The following is a 20,728-nucleotide window of genomic DNA, read 5'->3' on the forward strand; positions in this document are numbered from 1 at the left end:
ACTATTATTTATCATGAGGAGTAGATTACTGGCATACTGGTTATGCTTTGAACAGTAATGTTCTAGAATGTATGCGGACTTTTAACATTGTGACGGACTACTATCGTAATCATGGACGTAATTCGTAAGAGCATTCTTATCAAGGTGGGCAAATTCTACAAATGCTAAAATTTAACATACAAAATCCTATAAATACTAAAAAACATGCTCCATCAAACCTACTAAATGGCATAAATTTTGCAATTGGTGAACAGTGCAATCTCATTTTTGAGGCCGCACTGTTCACCCAATTGTAAAACTTTTATTATTATTTTATTCCGTGGGCCACTTTCTTTACTTCTTCAGTTCTTCTTTCCCATTCCGTTTCTTCACCATTTCTCTGCTCTTTCTCTCTCTCTCTCTCCCTCTCTGCTCGATGTCTCTGCCTTCCTCTCCGACGAAACCCGGCCGGTGCATCAAGCCAAGCCGATTGTTTTTATTCACTCAACGCTCTCTCTCTGCTCTATCTTTCTCTTTCTTCTCTTTTCTCTCTCTGTGCTTCACTGAGTGGTTCGCTGATGAGTGGGCTCCGCTGATGATTGTGCTCTGGCGATTGTGGGATGCTAATGGTTGTGGTCCAGTGATTCTGGTCATGGATCATGGGTCCGATGGCCGTGGTCTGCTGGCGGCGATGGAGGTTTCTTCTTTTTCTCTTTTTATTTTTTATTTATATTTATTTTTTGTTCTGCGTGGTTCTTCTTGGGTCCGATTGGGCTCCGATCGTGTGAAGGAGGACGTGGTGGTTGTGGGATTGATTTTGGGTCTTGATTTGGTTGGGGTGGGTCTTGATTTGATTTACAGGTGCGAAGGAGGACGTCAAGCCGCGCCGTGGAAGAAGATGATGATGGTGGAGGTTCGGCGTGATAGGTCTGCTAGTGGGTTTGCTGGTGGCGGCGATGGTGGAGGTTTCTTTTCTTTCTTTCTTTTTTTCTGTTGTGGTTGGTGGTAGTGAGTGGATGCGGTGGTTGTGGGTAGATGTGGAGGTGTCTTTCTGCTGTGATTTTTTGGTAGTGGTTACAGTATGGGTGGTGGATTTTTGGTGGGGGTGGATTTTTGGTGGTTGGTTGGTAGTGTGGTGTCGGTGGTGCTGCGAGAAACAGAGAGAAACATAGGAGAGAGAGACAGAGGAGAGAGAGGAAAAATAAAAAATTATTGAAAAATAATAAAGAATCATTATTTAAATGAAATGGTAAAAAAAAATAAAAGTTTTGATATAAGTAGTATTATAAAGTGGTGTGTTATATGTTATAAAATTAAGATTTGAGAGGCTAAATGGTATATTTTTAAAGATGTTTGATAAGAATGCTCCAAGTACACTTTGACAATTATTTCAAGCTTTCACATTAGATTTTCTTGGAGTTTAAAAGAAGAGAAGGTATCTTACGGGTGCATGCGCCCAATGTGACATGTTAGAGTCTCTCCCAAGAAAAAAAGAAAAGTAATAGACCTGGTACCAAGTGCCAACAGGTTAAGACAACAAAGACGGAAAGAGTGTTTTGGTTACCAATAAATAAATAATAAATTCAATCTTCTGATGTCCTTTCCTCGCGTGGTCCTTTCCAAACTTCATTAAATAATTCGGCATTGTATGGTATATTATATGTTTTAAGGGTTTAAAATCTTTTCACTTTCATAAGGTAATTTTATTTTTAGTTGTCAAAATCTTATCCACTCAGTTAAAAATGAGTGAATTGGATTTATCTTATCATTAATATTTAAATAAATATATTAAGTACGTATCATCATTTTTTGAATATATATAACATTAAAGTCTTCAAAGATGTAATTGAAAGATAAGGCACATTACCTCGATTTTGAGTAGACATGAAAAATAAGTCGGGTCAATTGAGTTCGAGTTATGAATTTATTGGATTTAAAATGGGTTGCTATTCGGTTATGTCTATGACCCTTACCCAGACTTTAACAGTTCAATTTAACTAAGAATTACTATTATTTGTTCACATAGCCCTAAAAAACTTAGTACACAAAAGCAGATAAAAAAAAAAAAAAAACTTAGTATACTTTCTAATATATATTTTTTAATAAAAATAAAACACTGAATAAGAAATAATTTCTTAAGATTATACTTTATAATCTAAAAATAAATTCTAATAGTCTACGAATTTAATTCTACAAAAAAAGAGAAAACAATCATTTATATATACATGTTATACATGAATCATGAAATAAGTTTAAAACACCTATAAACTAAGTGTGACTTTGGTATAGCTTTTTCCTTAATGTTTATTTGCTTATTTGCTGAAAGTTGACAAAATTATAGATATACTTAGAAAAAAAATTGAGGCTTTTAAGAAGTTATACAAAAAAAGCTAAAAATTAAAATAAAAAACTTATCCAAACTCATATAATATAAAAAACTTTAAGAATAGAATATAACATGTCAAGTAAAGAAAAAAAAGTAAATAATTAGAAAGAAAATTTATAAGGAACTTACAAAATGACAAAAAAGAAAAATAATGTCAATGTTAGTAGTAGACCGGACTATTAAAACATTAAGTTATTTGTTAACTTGACAAGTAATGTCATTAGGGTTTTCATAGAAATGTAATATAATTTTAGCATAAAAACATACATTGAAAATGAGTCAATAAAACAACTAAGTTAAAAAATTTATAATAATGGCTTGATGAGCACATTGGGTACATGTTCGTCTGGTTAGGTTCAGGTCAAAATCATGCTGGACTAAAATTACCTTTTTATTTTATTTTATTTTTTTGTGTGGATAAATTCAATAGTTATAGCTAAGGAAGGGAAATTTGAATCCTGGACATATTTGTTAAAAACATCCAGAGGTATCAGTTGAGTTTTAGAATTTTTGGCCCTTTTATAAAACTAACCAAAAAAAAGAAAAAAGAAGAAGATATATTAACTTTTTAGAAAAAATTTCTTCTATATATAAGATTTCTACTCCATATAGAATTCCATATTCTTTTTCTTCAAGGGAAGCTATTGATAAAATTATGTGTTTTACCTAAGGTTTGTTTATAAATCAATTTCCCAGTTATTAAAGAGAGAGGGTAAAGAGAAAAAAAATTGCTTAATTAGGATGAGAAAGTGAGAATGAATTTTCTATTCCAAAAAATTGAAGCTGATGACGTAGATTGAAGTTGTTTTTCTCTACTATTATTGTCCAGAATAATGGAGATGGACAGAGGCTTCAAATTGAAATAAATTCATAAGTTATGAATTTTATTGACAAAATAAAAAATTTTGGAATCTAATTTGAAACATGGTATAAAATTTTGGATCTTTTAATGTAATTTCCCCTTTACTTATATAGCTAAGATATTAATGGTCTAACATTAGAATACGTTAGAGTAGAATAAATTGATGAGATAGTTCATAAGAAAATGAAAAACTTAAGTGATATATATCAAACTAATGGAGAGAATTGAAGCAACACGTATAAAAATCATTGTTGTGGATAGATTTTGTTCGGTTCTAATTGGAATGACAGAAAACTACCATACTGGTAAGCAAACAAAAATGAGAAATCTACTCGTTCTACCTTAGGCTAAATTTCGATTAATTTTGCTCTTTTATTTATTTATAATATTAAAATCATGTTATTTTGATTTAATTGTTATTGTTTCATGAATAATGAGTAAATATGAGTGTTAAATACATATTTGATACCAGATTGATATCAAAATATTTTATTCCATTACACATTCCGAAAGGGAATTGACAATATTAAGTAAAAGAAAGAGTAGGTGACTAAAATTCAACATTTAGACAGAGCTCTAATTTAGTCAAAGTTGGCGTCTCATTATCTCATGCTCCGATGTTGAATTTTCAAAATCTCTGGGAAGACACACATCTATAAGTACTAGCAGCCTCAGCCTGTTCATCAAAACGAAAAAAAAAAGAAGAAAAAAGAAAGAAAAGAACAACTAGTGCACAAAACCGCACATCTTAAATGGCGAAGCAGGAGGTGAAACTTTTGTCATTTTGGGCTAGCCCATTTGCCTGGAGGGTTGAATGGGCTCTAAAGCTGAAGGGTGTTGATTATGAGTACATTGAAGAAGATATCTTCAACAAGAGCTCTCTTCTTTTGGAGCTGAACCCAGTTCATAAAATGGTTCCAGTCTTGATTCATGACGGCAAAGTCATCCTTGAATCATTCATCATTCTTGAATACATCGATGAGACCTGGAAACAAAATCCATTGCTGCCTCAACATCCTTATGAAATAGCCCAAGCACGATTTTGGGCTAAATTCGCAGAAGAGAAGGTAATTCCTGTTGGCTTTATATATAGCTTATTTGAGAAATTGTGCACTCTATAATTTTCTTTCTAATATTACGATATTTAACTATATCAGTCTCTTTTTTTTTTTTTTAATTTAAAAGTGGCTTTGATTCATTGTTGACGCTCTGTACTGTAGATCAAAAACAAAATTGGAAATTGAATGAGATTCGAGAGTAGTGTTTTAACCTTCTAAGTTTCAACCAGAACAGAAAATGACAGAACCAATTAATGGACAAATTTTATTTTATTTTTATCTATGCCTTAAATTGGACAAGCCCAATTACCATCACACATGGATAGAATATGGGAAAATAAAGGTATGTCTAATAATCAATACTCAATCGATTTCATCTTTTCTTCATATAACCTACAGGTCCTACAATTCTATGATCATTCTTCTTTACACAATTTTATGGATATCACACGTATATGCATAACAACTCACTCATCCTTTCATCACATAATTTTATGTCATCCAAAATTTTCTGTTTCTTGGGACAGCTTTTGCCTGTGGCATGGATTGCTCTGTGCTCCCTAGGAGAGAAAAAAGAGAGTTCACGAAAATCAGCCATAGAGGCAGTGGAAAAGATAGAGGAAGTGATAAAAGGGAAGAAGTTTTTTGGAGGGGAAAGCATTGGGTATTTGGACATTGCACTGGGATGGATCGCTTACTGGCTCCCTATTTGGGAGGAAGTTGGGTCCATGCAGATTGTGGATCCTGCAAAATTTCCTGCCACCATTGCATGGATGAAGAATTTTCTGAATCACGGATTGATCAAACACAATTTACCACCCAAGGACAGAATGCTTGTTTATTTTTATGAGCGTAGCAAAACCTGGTCGGCTGTCCAGCAGGGGTGATTTTCATTTACAGTATAGTTCTTCGTGTTGGGTATGTTTGCAAGTAATGCATTTTAGTTTGGTCATGTAAGAATTTTTCTAATTATGCTTCGGTGTAGTTCAACTGTCTTTGAGACAGAGAGATTGTGTGGAAAGCTTGTTCTGTTCTTTATGAATGTTTGTCTAATATTTGAAGGGATCTAGCTAGCTAGAAGACTTCAAATAAATGCATGTGTTTTACTGTTGATTGTGTAAGCCCTGTCAAATGAAATAAATTTGCATTTCTTCATTCTTGGCTTGATTTCTTAGCTAAAACCAGCAAACTCACGTTAACACAAAGCACAATACAGAACCAAAAATCCTTTTTCTAAATCATTATGACAACTCGACAGGCCATCAACATCAATATATAAACTTCCAAAGCACAACACCCATGAAAAAAAAGAAACAAATCGGTGCCACATCATTTCTAATTGGGTAATGATTCTGATGAATGATAGTACTGCTACTCTGCTAGTGCTATACACACATGGTTGTTTTTTTCTCAGCCAAATGTAAGTAGAAGGGATTGACTCAAGAACAAACTTCTATCTTTTATCTTAAAAAAAGAAAGCTAACCCAATGGAGATTATAGAGGCGACATGCCAATGGCCCACTTGAGGCTGGCGCCACATGAGCCATGTTATGAAGCATAAAGGGTAGACAAGATTTAAGGCCCATTTGGTGTGTTCTGTCACTAGGCCGAGTTTCAATTTTTTTGTTTTTGTTTTTGGCAATAGCGGTTGTAGGATTTTTTTTTTTTTAATTTATAAAGGTGGTCACTAAAAAAATTATATTATATAAAATCTAATAAAAAATTTGTGGTGGGCAAAAAGTAAGTAAGGATTTTTTCAGATATTATCTTGCTACTTTTGCTAACACAATTAATTTTTAAGAGGTGGGATGCTCAATCAACCTTAAATATATTTAAGAAGAGGAAAATATTTAAGGGGTGTGTTAGAATTGATTCCAAATGTGGACAAATGACATTTGATAAGGAACGGTCTTGAAATGCTTATATTGGGGTCATCGGGTTTAGTCCAAGATAGAATTTACAAGTAGTTTATAAGTCCAAAGAAATCCATCACTTGATCCAGGGGCTTCTTGGCTTTATATAATTAGCCAAGATGTATTTGAGCCCTACACTTGGAAGGTTAGGGTCGGATTTCCTTGATAATTGTTCTATCAAGGCCTTACTAGAAGGTTTCTACACTAAGGTATGAGCTGGATGGACACTGTTCAAGGTCATTTTCTCATTAATGCGGCCAGTTAAGTGGTTGCAATGTATTAAATGTGGAGGTGATGGTTGCTTTGTCCATCCACTTTCCTTTCTTCCCTGCTTGGTGACACATCTTTTTCTCTTCGCCTTCGGCTTGCACCCAACAACCTTTAGCCTCGGTTCTTGGCCTTCCGAGAGCGTTCTGGCGTCCTCGGGTTCCTCTTCCATTGTAGCATTTATTCACTTGTATAAGGTCACTTGTACCTTTCTGTACACAGTTTGCTGGTGTTTTCCAAGATTTGTTTCCCCAGCACTGTCCTTAATCCTCTTATTTGTATTCTCGAATCCTCATCCCCTCACAGAAATAACTTGGGTGTATGTCACAAAAAAAGTGCAAATACATGAAGTATTACCATTTCTTTCTACTAACAAAGAGAATGTTGTGGATGTAACATTACTCATATTTTTGTTGTGAAATGCATTTTTGTTGTTGAAGTAACATTATTCTTATTTTTGTTAGGCTAATTTTTATTGTTCTTATTTATTTATTTATTTATTTTGGTTTTTTGAAGAGGTTAAGGATTATATATGGGGGGCCAAAATTATTTATGAAGTAATGCTATCTTCATAACATTTGCATAACAAATCTTATGTGACCAGTTGTTATATATTGGTGGATAAAAAAGCGATGTTAGTATTAGGATCAAATTAAAATTAATAACAGCTTACTACGATATTATTTCTCAACTTAGAAGTTGCAATTTGAAGTGAAATTATTGTAAAAATATGGCAAAAATCCAAAACTAACCCTCTAACTTTCAATTTTTTTCATTTCAGTCTTCTAACTTTCAGTTTTATCATTTCAGTCCTCTAACTTTTAATTTTTGTCAATACAGGATTCCGTTAGAGCTCAGTTAGGGGCTGCCATTAAGGGTATTGAAATGGCGCTGTTTTGCCTTTTTTTTTTTAATAAAAATTTCGGAATTAAAAAAAAAGAAAAATCTGTAAAAAAGAAAAAGAAAAAAGAAAACATTTAAGGGGAATGATGACGTCGTTCCCCTTCTCCTGAAATTAAAACAAAGAATCATTGAGAGACCTAAATGCCTAACGTAAATCAAAACAAAGAAACATTGAGAGACCCAAATCCCTAACGTAGAGAATTTGGGGAAAAGGAAGAATCGGTTTGAAAATGATGAAGTGAAGTCATGAATTTATAGGCCAAATTATGAAATAAAATAATGCCCAGGAACCAAAAATGTATCTAGCCCATCACTCCTTTCAATACTAACAATAAAGATCCACTTTTATTAATCTAAAATCAGTTCAGAATTGTTACAGTTTTATGTAATTTATTCTTGATACTAACAATAAAGATCAGTTTCAGCCCATCACTCCTTTCACTATTCAACCTACCCCCCAATACAAAATCACTTAATATTCAAAATTCAAAAACATTCACTATTCCATCAAGTACACAGGTTTGTTTATGACAAACCTGAATTAAACCATTCACTTAGTTCATAGTCAGGGCAAGGGACCCTACAAAGACTAGACTAATTTTAGCAATAAAAGTTTCATTCCACCATGGCTAGAAAGGAAGGGACCATGCTTCTGTCAACAATAATCAGTTGCAAAGTAACATTATGAATAAAAAAAAACCTCAACAATATGTGTGTGTATATATATATATATGTCACACATACATTGCTTTGTTGGTTGCTAAATGCGGTGTTCACTTGCACTCTAAATCCCATGAAGTGCTCCTAAGTGCTGGCGGCCTGCATGTGACAAAAAATTAGCAATGTGCAGAATTTGCTGCATTAAGGAAATAATTTAAATGAATTCAAATACCCTCTCTCGACCACTACTTGTTGCCTTGCCCTTGTGCTTACCCTTACCCTTGCCCATGTCAGTTGCTACCTTGCCTTTGCCCTTGTCATTTGCCGCTTTGCCTTTGCCCTTGGCAGTTGCTACTCTTGGTGGTCTTTGATTGCTCCTACAAATCCTTATGTTATGCCTCAATTGATGACAGTGTGTACATCTTAAACTTGTTTGATTCCTATTCATCCTGTTAGGGTTATGAACTTCATCTTTATCCTTTCTTATTCTATCAATTTTAGGCCTCCCAAGCTGAATTTTATGGATTGGACGAAGTATTGCATCTCCATCTACTTCCGGCCACAAATCAGAACCATTGCATGGCTGAATGAGATGTGAATATAAAACAATATATGTATCATTCTTATAGAAGTCATGCACATAATCCTCAGCCCGTTCTTTCCTGAAAGCTATTACGTGCACTACATGCTTACAAGGGATCCTAGTCAAATCCCAGCAATTGCAAGCACAAGAACGTTTCTCCACATCAACCACAAATTACTTGCCACAACTATTCACCTCCCACCTTGTCCCACCTGACCAAATAGATTTGCAATCAATGCTAGCCTCTTTACATTTCTCCAATTTTTGTTGGATCGGTGACAAATAGGGCCTTGATACTTAGCCATTGAATCTCTATTCTTACGGATCCTAACCATGAGATATCTTCTAATGGTTTCAAGCATATTGACCAATGGCTTTCTCTTGCTTCCACAATCTTAGAATTAAAAGTCTTACAAAGGTTATTTAATAGCATATCACACTTAAGGTAATAGGGAAAAGCATGCCTAGCCCACTGTAACGGAGACTTACCTCTTAACTCATCACAAGCTTCCTTGATTACTATTTCCATTTACTTCATATAACTTTCAAATGTTGCTCTTGTTGATGCCTTAGTTGCCCCCCACAACAAGTCCTTTAACTCTTTTCCTTGATGGTTCTTCTTGAAGTTAGCAAACAAATGCCTCACACAAAATCTATTGTTTGCATTTGGGACCACATTAGCTAAAGCAGGAAGTAAACCTTTCTATTGGTTTGAAATAAAGCACTATCCATGGTCTCTCACAGACCTATTAAATTCTCCAAAAACCATGTCCAAGTCTCCTTATTTTCTGCCTCAGCAACTGCATAAGCAATTGGGTACATACCATCATTTTCATCTATACCCACAGCTACAAGAAGTAGGCTAGCAACTACATCCTTCAAATGACAAGTGTCTAAGCTTATCAATGGTTTACAATGACTAACAAATCCCTCTTTACATGCAGCTAAGCACACATAGACCCTCTTGAATTTATGACTAGGAACAACAATTGTGACTCTAGCTGTGGTGCCTGGTTTAGATCTTCTCAACATGTCTGACCTTGGTGTATTGCTCACAAAAGTCCCCTCTTACCATGCCTCTAGCAATGTCTCTAGCTCTATATGCTTTCGACAAGGCAAGCTCCACATTAACATCTCACCCCATTGAAGCTACCAAATCTTTAGCTTGAAATTCAATATTAGTTAGAAATTGATCAACATACTTTTCTGCCACCCAACATGCAGAAACTTGCCTGCTATGGAAATACCTACTGCATATATGTTATCATACAACACACTAATCCGAAAGTTTGCCTCCTTATCAATACTTGCAGACACCTTCCAAGGACAGCCTTCAACACATTTATACCTCACCCTAGACTTCTCATTCTTTGACAACTTGATGCCATATCCATGCTTCATCTTGTAAGCTCTTGCAAACTCTTTGAATTGCTTGTTGTCCCTAATTGACATCCCTAACACAAACTCTGAATTCAAGTGATTTTTTTTTTCTTTTGATCACCATCAAAATTGTTGGGAGAATGCAATTGGTCTGAGGATGCATAGTCAGATCCACTTGGGATTTCATCCAACGGCTAATTGAAAAGAGTTGGAGCTAGATCTAAGTGGGATAATGATTGGTTTGCAAAATTAGGTGGGTGTGACAATGGATGGATGGCATTTGTGGGTTCCTGTGAGGGCTAATCGGTATGGGTTATGGTGGGTTGAATTGTGTAGTCATCAACCTCATTCACAATAATTTCATATAACTGTTCATTGGCTAGGTCATCATAATCAGAGTCATACCATTCATAATCCACATCTCCCACGGCACCATTCCCATCCTTGCCCCTAGCATCATTCCCTTCATCAACCGAATTACCACCCTCCTCAAACTCATCAGCAATAGCCTTATCCCTATCTTCCACATCAACTTTATCAACATCCCCATTCTCCACATCAACTTCATTATCATCACAATCACCATCAATGTCATCAACACCCACATCCTCCACACCAACACCACAACCAACCAAATTTGCACCATCAACAACACTGACATCCCTGACTAACAATTGTTTTTGAACAAGGGTTGCATGTGCTACATAAATGTCTATTTTAGGATCAATGGGGTTAAGACACTTAAATAATTCATGAGTATCAGTATCAGTAGACAAATATCTTAGGCCATTGTCAAGATCCAACGCAGACACAAGATAATAAAACTCGACATAATCCAATACCCCCAACTCCGCACAATATTAACCTCCGTTACAAAAAAGCAGTTCGAATCCACATGATCATAAACTTTCACCTTACCACCTATATACTTCCTCTTCTTAACCGAGTGGTGCAATACTCCATTGTAGTGAAAAACTAACGTAAAATTCTGACCAATCATCTTCCCTTTGAAATTTTTAAATAAAAAAGTTAGTACACAACACAAGTATTTTAGCCGACAAAGACAGTTTTAAGTAGCCCCACACACACCATAAGTTCAAAAGAAAAATAAAGTGCTGACAATTAAATACCCCACACAGCAAACAATTCCTCCAAGTGGGGACAAGTTGTTTGAAACAATAAAATTGCATGCGAATATGTTCAACAAACAGGCAAAAAAAAAAAAAACCATAAAAAGTAGATTAGTCCAATGCATTTAATCTCACCTATCAGTCAACAAAGTCCAACATAAACAAACAAAATGTAATAAAAATAATCTTCAATAGAAAAAGTCACCAACTTTATATAACACACAGCTCATTGTTCTGCTACTACCTATACGAGAAAAAAAACACACTAAAAAAAACTGGGTTATCATCACTTACCCAAAACTATTCTTGGCTGGAGCTGGAGCTATGGAGTACACCCTCACTTGCCAGTCTCAATTTTGATTTCTTGTGCTTATTCTTTGCTGGGTCAAGGTATTTGTGAGAGAAGTGTTGGTGGGGTGCAACAACTAGTGATAAGGTAGTGATAAGTGAGAAGACTTCAAATGTTGCTATTTCTGAAGGTAAGAAAAAGTACAAGATGTTCCCAAGGAAGCAACGCAAGAGGTGGCTTTAGAAAACCAATGACCTTTTCGGTTACCTTCGTGTCCGTCACGTGTATTCTCTGTAGTATCTCAGTTTCAATCTCTCCATCTCTACAAATTGGTCTATCTCGGTCTCAATCTCTCTCTCTCTCTCTCTCTCTCTCAAACCGATTCTTCCTTTTCCCCAAATTCTCTATGTTAGGGATTTTGATCTCTCAATGTTTATTTCTTTGTTTTGATTTATGTTAGGGATTTGGGTTTCTCAACGTTTCTTTGTTTTGATTTTAGGGGAAGGGGAACGACGTTGTCCCCTTACTTTTTTTTAAACATATTTTTCTTTTAATTCCGAAATTAAAAAAAAGGCAAAACAACATCGTTTCAGTACCCTTAACGGCAGCCCCTAACTGAGCTTTAACGGAATCCTACATTGACAAAAATTGAAAGTTAGAGGACTGAAATGACAAAATTGAAAATTAGAGGACTGAAATGAAAAAAGCTGAAAGTTAGAGGGTTAGTTTTGGATTTTTGCCTAAAAATATTGTGGATGCTGCATTACTTTTATTTTTATTGAACCTAAATTCTTATAATTCTTAAGTCAAAGTGTTCAATATTATTATTAGAGCAGTCAAAATAAATTATTTTAGTATATACTTTTTTTAATTATAAGTATATATATAAATTTTTGGCAAGTGAGGGTGGTCCTATGACCACCCTGAAATATATGTGGAGTTGCCACTGGGGATTGGTCAATTTCAGTTTCAAAAATTTCTAATCAATGGAGATGCACTTTTATAATTACAATTTTTTATTGTTACGAGAAATTTGAAGAGGCTTTCCTATTATCGTTTTAGGCCTTAATTGATGAACTTCATTGTATGACTGAAGATATTGTTCTTAATTGATTTTTATTTATATATATATATATATATATATATATATATATATATATAAAATATAATATAATATAATATAATTTGTGTCAACTCAATCTCGTATGTTAAAGAGCTGTGTTAGATGAAATGATTAAATATATCATTTCTTTAGATCTACCGATAATGAAATGATATGCAAGCATTTATTGAGTAAGCTTGGTGGAAGAAACTCCATGGTGGAAAAGATTTTTTTTTTGTTGCTAAAATGGTGGAAAAGATTATATTAACTCAAAGTTGAGAAACTTTCATTCCCGCCGACAGTTACTTACAACTAGTACATAGTAGGGCACCGCCATACCTGTTATTTTCCAAGCCTAAAAGGACTTTATTCCTTAGCAACACAAACAACTACTTCTGCTTCGATTACAATTACATCGGAAGCTTAATCCCTCCTCCTTTGTGACTGAGACTCTGATGGGCTAAACACACCAGCCTCATTCCTATTTTCCTTCAACTGAAAAGCATCATTCTCATCAATGTTGAATGCGTTCTGTAACATATCTACTGGCAATGCCTGGATAACCGAGAGGCGTCCAGCAAGTTGGTTAGTGATGGCATTGTCGTTGGTCTTGATTGAGACCCACTCGAATCCCTCATTCTCAGCCCTCTTAAGAACAACATAGTTTTGTGGTACAACCAAAGCCTGACCCTTCCGAAGTTCCCCATAATATACATTGTCTCCATTGTCGTCCACGACCTGAATCCTAGCATTGCCCCTAAGCCCATATATCACGCTGTTGCTGTTCAAGTTGTAGTATGGTCCCACAAGCGCATTCTGCACAAAAGTTTCCATAAATTAAGATGCATTCATGGAACCATATATGCATGCACATCAAATATTATTTTAACTATTGAACCATCAAAATAATAATTATTATCTTTTAATACAACAAAAAGCTTGTAGCTAAACTTACATTTTTTAGTAATATCAACGGAAACATTTATGATTTAAATTCCTCATTTCCTATTGTAACTACCAAATTTTACAAATTTTTTTATATTTAATACCAATTTTATGAATGAAATAAATAAATAGTGAAAGAAAGATGTAATTAAATTGTTCTCTTTCTGTTAAATCTAACAATTACCTTGTAAAGAAATCCTCTCACAACAGTAAGTTGGAGGCGCTCTAGGATAGGGAAGACATAGCTGTTAAGGGTGGTGACACGACCGGCACGTGGGTTGTAAAAGTCAGCAAGTTGTGGGTCATCAGTGTTGTGCTTGAGTCTTTGTGTACAGAAGGTTTCCTCAATGCCATTCTCTCTTCTTCCTTGTCGTCGTCTGTCTTCTCTTTCTTCATCTCGCTTGTCTTCTCGTTCTTCATCATCTTCCCTTCCTGGGGCTATCAGCTGAAGATCATCCTGTACATCCACGATATTGCCCCTCTGATCTTTTCTTCGGGATTGTATTTTATCAGCCAAATCCTCTCTAATATTTAAAGAGTCAACCAATAACCTCCTGTCAAAGCCACCAAAGACATTGTTGCCATTGTCATCTTGCTTGCCCCTGCGGCTTTGACCCTGGTTCCTCTGCTCACTTTGTTCTTGTGGGTTCCCAGCAAGGTAGAAGTCCTAAAATCATAAATTAATTAATACAAATACAAACAAACTAAAATCCTCAAGCAAAGAACATACATTTGATATATCAATTCCTTACTATTTTAGTATATCAATTTATATCTATTCTAGTATTAGTATTCTCTCCATTTAAAATAGTCCATTTTTCATGGTTTATATTTAATATTACTCGTGTTTAAATTTAAATATTGTGATATTCTCAATTTGATAAAAAAATACTTAATAGTGAAATAGACTCTCTATTTTAGTTTTCATTGTTTTCCTTTTATCTCAAAGAATAAGAAAAGAGAATTAATTTATATTAGTGTTGATTAAATGATGTGGCGATCAACTTAGTAATGCTTGTTACGGACCCTAGGGTTCTGATCGAGCTGGTTCTCCTCATTCAAAGTGTCGTAGAATCCGACCAAAACAAGCTGGTTTTCGCCGTCATTATAAATCCATTGAGCCACTCCTTCTGGCACAGCAAGGATATCACCCTCCCTGATAGGACGAAGCTTCTGGTGGCTGTCTTCGATTCTTTGTTGTGTTCTACGGTTTCCAAACTGCAACGGCGATTGGTACGTGTTAGGACAACCTGGGAGAACAGCCCCCTGAATACCCTTACCTGTATTCGCAATAACAAAAATGAGAGATTTTTACATTGTGATTACTAATATATAACTTATATATATATATATATATATATATATATATATATATATATATATAATATTCTGGAAAACAAGCATATATATACATGCCTTGGGCAACATAGTAGACGCGAGGTGCATTGGAGTATGAAGGCAACAATAGGCCTCTACGTTGGATAGTGTGGCGGACTAGAGCCACTCCGGCACACTGGAACTGATCATCGTTTTGATCCCAATATTCAGTGAAACCAGCCTCGGACTCAATCCTCTCAGAGGGTTCTTGGGCATTTAAGTTGTCGAGGCGGCACTCGGTCTGAAACCGGTGCTGGTGAGGGAGACGGGTTCGCCGTGTGACTTGCTCTATCTGAGCAAAGCAGCCATAGAGAACGAGGAAGCAAATGCTAAGAGAGAGCAAATAGGAGTAAGCCATAGTGGAACTCAACAATGTATTATAACTCCGTTATGGTGAAGATGTGGGGTTTGGGTGGGGTACGGTGGTATTTATAGTGGAAACAAGTGCATTTGCTTTTGGCACGCGGCGAAGGGTCCGTTTGTTCTATCATTTATGTTGTGTAATGTGCAATGTGCATGTCCATCTATCTTTTGCAAGGCTGCAAATCCCTATTTTGCTAACACATAATATATTTAGCAAGGGTATGTGGCAGTCACTTTCTGTGAAAAATACTGTTTGGTACGCTTGTTCTTGGAAGAGTGAGTTGATGTATACGAAGGGTTGGTAGGCATAGATCAGATTGTCACGAAAAATGTTTCTATGTTTGCATGGCTGCAAGACTTTACGTTGTTGACACATATTTCATAGTTTGTTTGGTCATAGTAGGTGGCAACGGTACCTGAGAATATTCCGTCTGAAAACCCTTTCTAGCCCATTGTTTTGGTTTGGTATAATTTTTTTACTCTCTAGATCTGTCGAGAAACAGCTTCAATAATGATAGGAGTTTTTGGAATGAGATATTGCTATTTTTCTCCGTATCCAGCAGAGAGCATGTGTTAGGGTTTTAGGTCCGGTAGTCACAAGATGAACAAATTCTTAACCAAGTAATTAACTAATTAATTGTACTAAATCTGAATAGAATAATGTCATACAAGCATGAATCACATAAAGACACCAAAATGATGATCTGGAAAAACTGATGAAACAAATCATTTCATAATAAAAACCTAGGGTAATTTAATTATCAATCCTCAACACAACAAATTCAATAGAAACAACAAATCCAATAGAATAAAATAAAAGTTTATAGAAATATTTTAACTATAAATTTAATGTTACCTTATGTAGTACTTACTATTTTGACTACATGTAGCTCTGAAATCTATAGACTCTACTTTTCTAATTTGTTGCACATTAACTCTTGGTTTGTAACTCCAAGTTCCACTCTTAAAGATTTGTCCCAATAAATTGTTTGTAAACTAAATGCAGCAAATTCACTTAATCGTTGGATCTTTAGTATGCACATAGATCTCCAATTTGCAATTTTCTCTCTTTTCTGTCCACCCCACGGTCCCACTCATCAAACCTAGCACCTACCAATTGGCTTCAATCATCCTTAAAACTTTTAAAATTTTTTTTTGATAGTTAAGAATGTGAGATTTGAATCTTGGATGTCCCTTTGGAAACAAAGTGTTAACCATTTGAATAACAAGACTCGATCTAGGAAATTAGATGAAGACTTAGGACCACAATTTTTTAAAATTTTATTTTTTGATTGAATAAATTATATAAAATAAAAAAATAAAAAACAAAACTTCGGCCCCCAAAATTATGAGCACCTCTTGAAACAAGTTTAGATATCTTAAGTTTAAATATTGATGAGATTGAAATGTTGAAAGAAAATTTTCTTTTCTTTTCTTTTCACAAGCTACTAAATTAATTTATTCTTCTCTCTCTCTCTCTCTCTCTCTCTCTCACACACACACACACATATATTAATATATATATATATATATATATATATATATATATATATATATATAGAGAGAGAGAGAGAGAGAGATCACAAATAATGTTTTTTCGTTCACAAATATATATTAATATTTGACAGAAATATCATTTTCATCCTTACATTTTCACCTTATTCCCACTTTGGTCCCTTAGTTTTTATTTTAACTGCTTTTAGTCTCTATTTTGAAAAACGTATTCCGTTTTGTTCTTACTGTCATTTTAGTAACGGAAATATCCTATGTGGCAGACGGAATACACTGTTGGCACTCAAAATGTCTACTTGGCTATTAAAATAATAATAATAAAAATTTTAATTTGGCATTTAAATAATTCCACATCAGCATTTTAATATTAAAAAAGTCACGTCATTCTTTTTCCTTTTCTTTAATTATTCTTAAAATAAAATAAAATTTTAGTTATTATTTAATTATCTAGATAATAATTTAATAATTAAAATAAAATTTTCTTTTCTTTATTTTGTTGGAAGATTAAATCAGTTTATGTTATTTGTGTTCTTATAGTTCATGTTCTTCATGTTTTTAGTAAATTAATTTTTCTTTTCTTTTCTTTTCTTTGTCTTTCTAGTACTTTCTTTATAACCAAACAAATCAAAATTCAAAACTTAGATCAAACAATAATCAACATACACCAACCAAAATCCAGCAATCAACATACATCCAGCAAAATTCAAAACCCAGAAATCAACATACACCAACAATCAAACCCAGAAACAGATATGCATATCCAGAAATTTGAACCAACATATACCTACTAAAATCAAAAGATCTGCATCCTCTTTGTTCACAAAATCAGCATCAATCTCCAAGTTGGAAACTCACCAATCCAATGAAACACAAAATCGGAACCAACTTGGAAACCCACCGATCTCCACCATCCTTTAAATCCCACCATTCTCTCGAACCCACCCTTTGGAATAACAATCCACAAACCCAAAAATTTGCCACAGATCAGTGCACCAATCCTCCACAAACCCACAAACCCAGATCAACAAAACTCACAACCCATTTAAATAGAAGAATAATGCTAGAGATACAAACTATTTCACAAAAAAATTACAAATTACTGATGTGGTGAGTGATTATTGGTAAATGAAAAAGTAATATTAATGGTAGGCCTAGATGAAAACTAATAAGAGGTTGGTTACATCAATATTTTGTAAAAATATTATAAAATAGAATACAATCCATAAATATATATGTCAAAAGATTACAATAATTAAATATTTAGCATCTTTAAAATGAACAGATAGGTATTTTAACAATTACCTCAACAAATAAAAGGGAATTTTTTTTTTGAATTTTCATTCCAACACATTTAGGACTTACTTGTACCATAGCAATAGAAAAATTAAAAGGTCAGCAACTTAGTTGATTCGCCGCACCACCAATTCCCCCACACAATTGCAAAAAAAATTGTTCACAGTGCTCTTATAGGTGACTCTCTCTCTCTTTCTTTCTCTCCATTGGCATTTGCCTTCTTTTTTTCTTTTTTCTTTTTTTTTTCAATCCTTTCCTTTTCCCACTACTGCCACAGTTGTGTTTACAATATAAAAGTAAAAGTTCTGTGTGACTAGACTAGACAAAAAAGAGTGAAAGATATGTTTGAAACTTCTGTAGGCCTCTCAACCCTATATAGTGCTCCTGTGTTACTTTACTTTTCATTTGCTTTCTTTTTTTATTTTCCTTATAATATATTATTTGTTATTATAATAATCAATATATTATATACTATATGGTATTATAATATATAAATGTACTTGATTTGTTTGATTATATCATACAGTATATATTGCTACATTAAACATGTATTTGACACTTCAAAAAAAAAAAAAACATGTATTTAGTTATTGTTTATAGTATATATTGAGTTATAAAGGATTGTACATTACTATTTTAGATTTAATACACATAAATTTTTTTATATATGCCCCCCCCCCCCCCCAAAGATAAATTCTTGGCTCTGCCATTGAAGCCATCTCAAGTAGGTTAAGTGATACTTTTCAAACCACGGGTGGACGTAGATAAAATTGACCAAATCACAAGTGGGTTATCAGCAATTAACCCATTAATAAAAATAGATTCACCAACCTTTTATTGCTAACAATTATATATAATTTTTATTTTGAATGAACTTTTATACTATCGACTAATTACAAATAATGATTAGATATCATATGAACTTATTTACAAACACAATTTAATCTCAAGTCCATATAAATATATTCTTAGACAAATACACACATAAGCATATAATATTATATATACTCGAGAATTACCTAATCCAACGTAGGTATTGATTTAGACCCCAAATTTTATATTTCGGCTTAATCAATTAAGGCTAATATTTCAATTAACATCAAGTTTACTTGATTAACCAATTGATATAAACATAGATACCAACATATGCAAGGATAAAAATATTAAAGGCGGAACCCACAAAAAACATTAAAAATACAAAGATAGCACCGGATGTATTATCGAAGAGAAAAACTCAAGAATTAGGTGGAGAAACCTCTCCACAGTGGCCTCACCGCCAAAAATGATCAACTAGGGCAAATAGTTGCAGTACATAGGACATACAAAACCCTCCAAGTCTAGTAGTATCTATGCTATACTCAAGCCTTCCAAACTCTGGCCATCAACTAACTCTACGAGTCCTTTTTTCACCCTAAATACTCTTGATTTGCGAGTTGAGCTACCAACCACATGATCAAGTCTCCTTGATCACTTCAAGGCCTCTTAGAGATTTTAGCTTGCTCTATAATGATTCCTAAACACCAAAATACACCATGAACTCTAAAGCTTTTAATGTGTGTGTGATGATTTTAATCTCCTCTCATAGGACTTGGCAATGTGAGAGGGAGAAGGTAGAGAGAATAAGAAGGTTTTTGCTCTAGGGTTTTTGGTTTCTCATTGGGCGTTGCCTTCTCATGGGTGTTGATACAAATTTAGTGGGTGTCGATACGTCGTTGTTTACAACCACCCTAAATGGCAACACGTGGGTACAGAAAGAGTAGGGAAGACATATGTGTCCCCCTAAAAAATGTGCATGGTGGACGTGAATTATGACATTGAAACATTTTAATTATGGTTTGGGAGTTGCCATCTCATTAGGTTTTTTTAGGTGTAATTGACCACCTAACTATATTTTTGATGTTGATAGGATCCAAACCAAGTTTAGTTCGTCCATGATGGTCGTCCATGACTAGGACATGTCCATAAGGTTTTACAAGAAAAGAAGCCCAATAGAAGCATCCCAACATGATGAAGATCCATCCATAAGATATAATAACCTTCCAAGTTATGATGGTCGTCCATGACCCACAAGGTTATGGATGACCAAGAGTAATCGTCCATGCTTGTAAGGGAATGGACGACCATACAACACTTAGTAAATTTCAAGATAGTTTTATATGAACACTACATGCTCAATCCATGATCTGCCATTTTGGAACATGGAGAGAGTTCCTTGAAACTCGCTGCAAATTTTCTCCATTAACTCCACACATCTTCCACGATGGTAGTGGATCCGAGCAAGTAGATCCACTTTCAACTCTCTTTAAAAGGATCAAGTCACATTCACCCAAGGTAAGTTCGAACATTCACAGTTTCCCATCCTTGTGTTCTAGTAAGAAAACTAACTTAACCATTGAAGGGTCCTTGGCTGGGTTACACCAGTCACCCTTGACAGTTTTTTCTTTCTTTTCAAGTTCTATAGCCATTAACATAGCCTGAATCATTCCAGCCTACTGATTTTCGTGTATCATCTAATGTTATTACTAATTCTAGGTTATGAAAAATTTGATTTTTCCTAATCTAAAAGGATGATAAAAAATCCTAATTCTTGGATTTGAAAGTCTGGTTATGTATAGGGAAGGTGTTAGGCACCTGTAGACACCTCATCTTGTACTTGTTAATAACCTTTGGTCTCCAACCCTAATGGTAAGCTTAACATATGTCAACCAAAGGTAATTAGGAGTTCT

At 34.4% G+C, this 20,728-nt stretch overlaps 2 protein-coding genes across 2 annotated transcripts; one reads left to right on the forward strand and one right to left on the reverse strand.

Moving 5' to 3' along the window:
- Window positions 1–3,793: 3,793 nt before the first annotated feature.
- Window positions 3,794–5,440, forward strand: LOC142625551 (glutathione transferase GST 23-like). The gene is made up of 2 exons (XM_075799183.1): window positions 3,794–4,294; window positions 4,813–5,440. Exons 1-2 carry the CDS (start codon window positions 3,980–3,982, stop codon window positions 5,170–5,172), a joined length of 675 nt encoding a protein of 224 aa, XP_075655298.1. The 5' UTR covers window positions 3,794–3,979; the 3' UTR covers window positions 5,173–5,440.
- Window positions 5,441–12,935: 7,495 nt separating this feature from the next.
- Window positions 12,936–15,192, reverse strand: LOC142623974 (11S globulin seed storage protein Ana o 2.0101-like). Its single transcript, XM_075797464.1, has 4 exons — window positions 14,874–15,192; window positions 14,484–14,737; window positions 13,642–14,124; window positions 12,936–13,328 (listed from the first exon to the last, which is right to left on the reverse strand). The coding sequence occupies exons 1-4, from the start codon at window positions 15,190–15,192 to the stop codon at window positions 12,936–12,938; spliced, it is 1,449 nt and encodes a 482-aa protein (XP_075653579.1).
- Between the last annotated feature and the right edge of the window lie 5,536 nt (window positions 15,193–20,728).

Source organism: Castanea sativa, chromosome 2, assembly GCF_040712315.1.
Source record: "Castanea sativa cultivar Marrone di Chiusa Pesio chromosome 2, ASM4071231v1".
Lineage (NCBI taxonomy): Eukaryota > Viridiplantae > Streptophyta > Magnoliopsida > Fagales > Fagaceae > Castanea > Castanea sativa.

Coding starts and splice junctions, on each gene's coding strand:
- LOC142625551 (XM_075799183.1), top strand. CDS start 3,980: ATGGCGAAGCAGGAGGTGAAACTTTTGTCATTTTGGGCTAGCCCATTT. Junction 4,295..4,812: donor CTAAATTCGCAGAAGAGAAG/GTAATTCCTGTT, acceptor TTCTTGGGACAG/CTTTTGCCTGTGGCATGGAT.
- LOC142623974 (XM_075797464.1), bottom strand. CDS start 15,192: ATGGCTTACTCCTATTTGCTCTCTCTTAGCATTTGCTTCCTCGTTCTC. Junction 14,125..14,483: donor AGCTCGATCAGAACCCTAGG/GTCCGTAACAAG, acceptor TTATGATTTTAG/GACTTCTACCTTGCTGGGAA. Junction 13,329..13,641: donor TGAGAGGATTTCTTTACAAG/GTAATTGTTAGA, acceptor ACTTTTGTGCAG/AATGCGCTTGTGGGACCATA.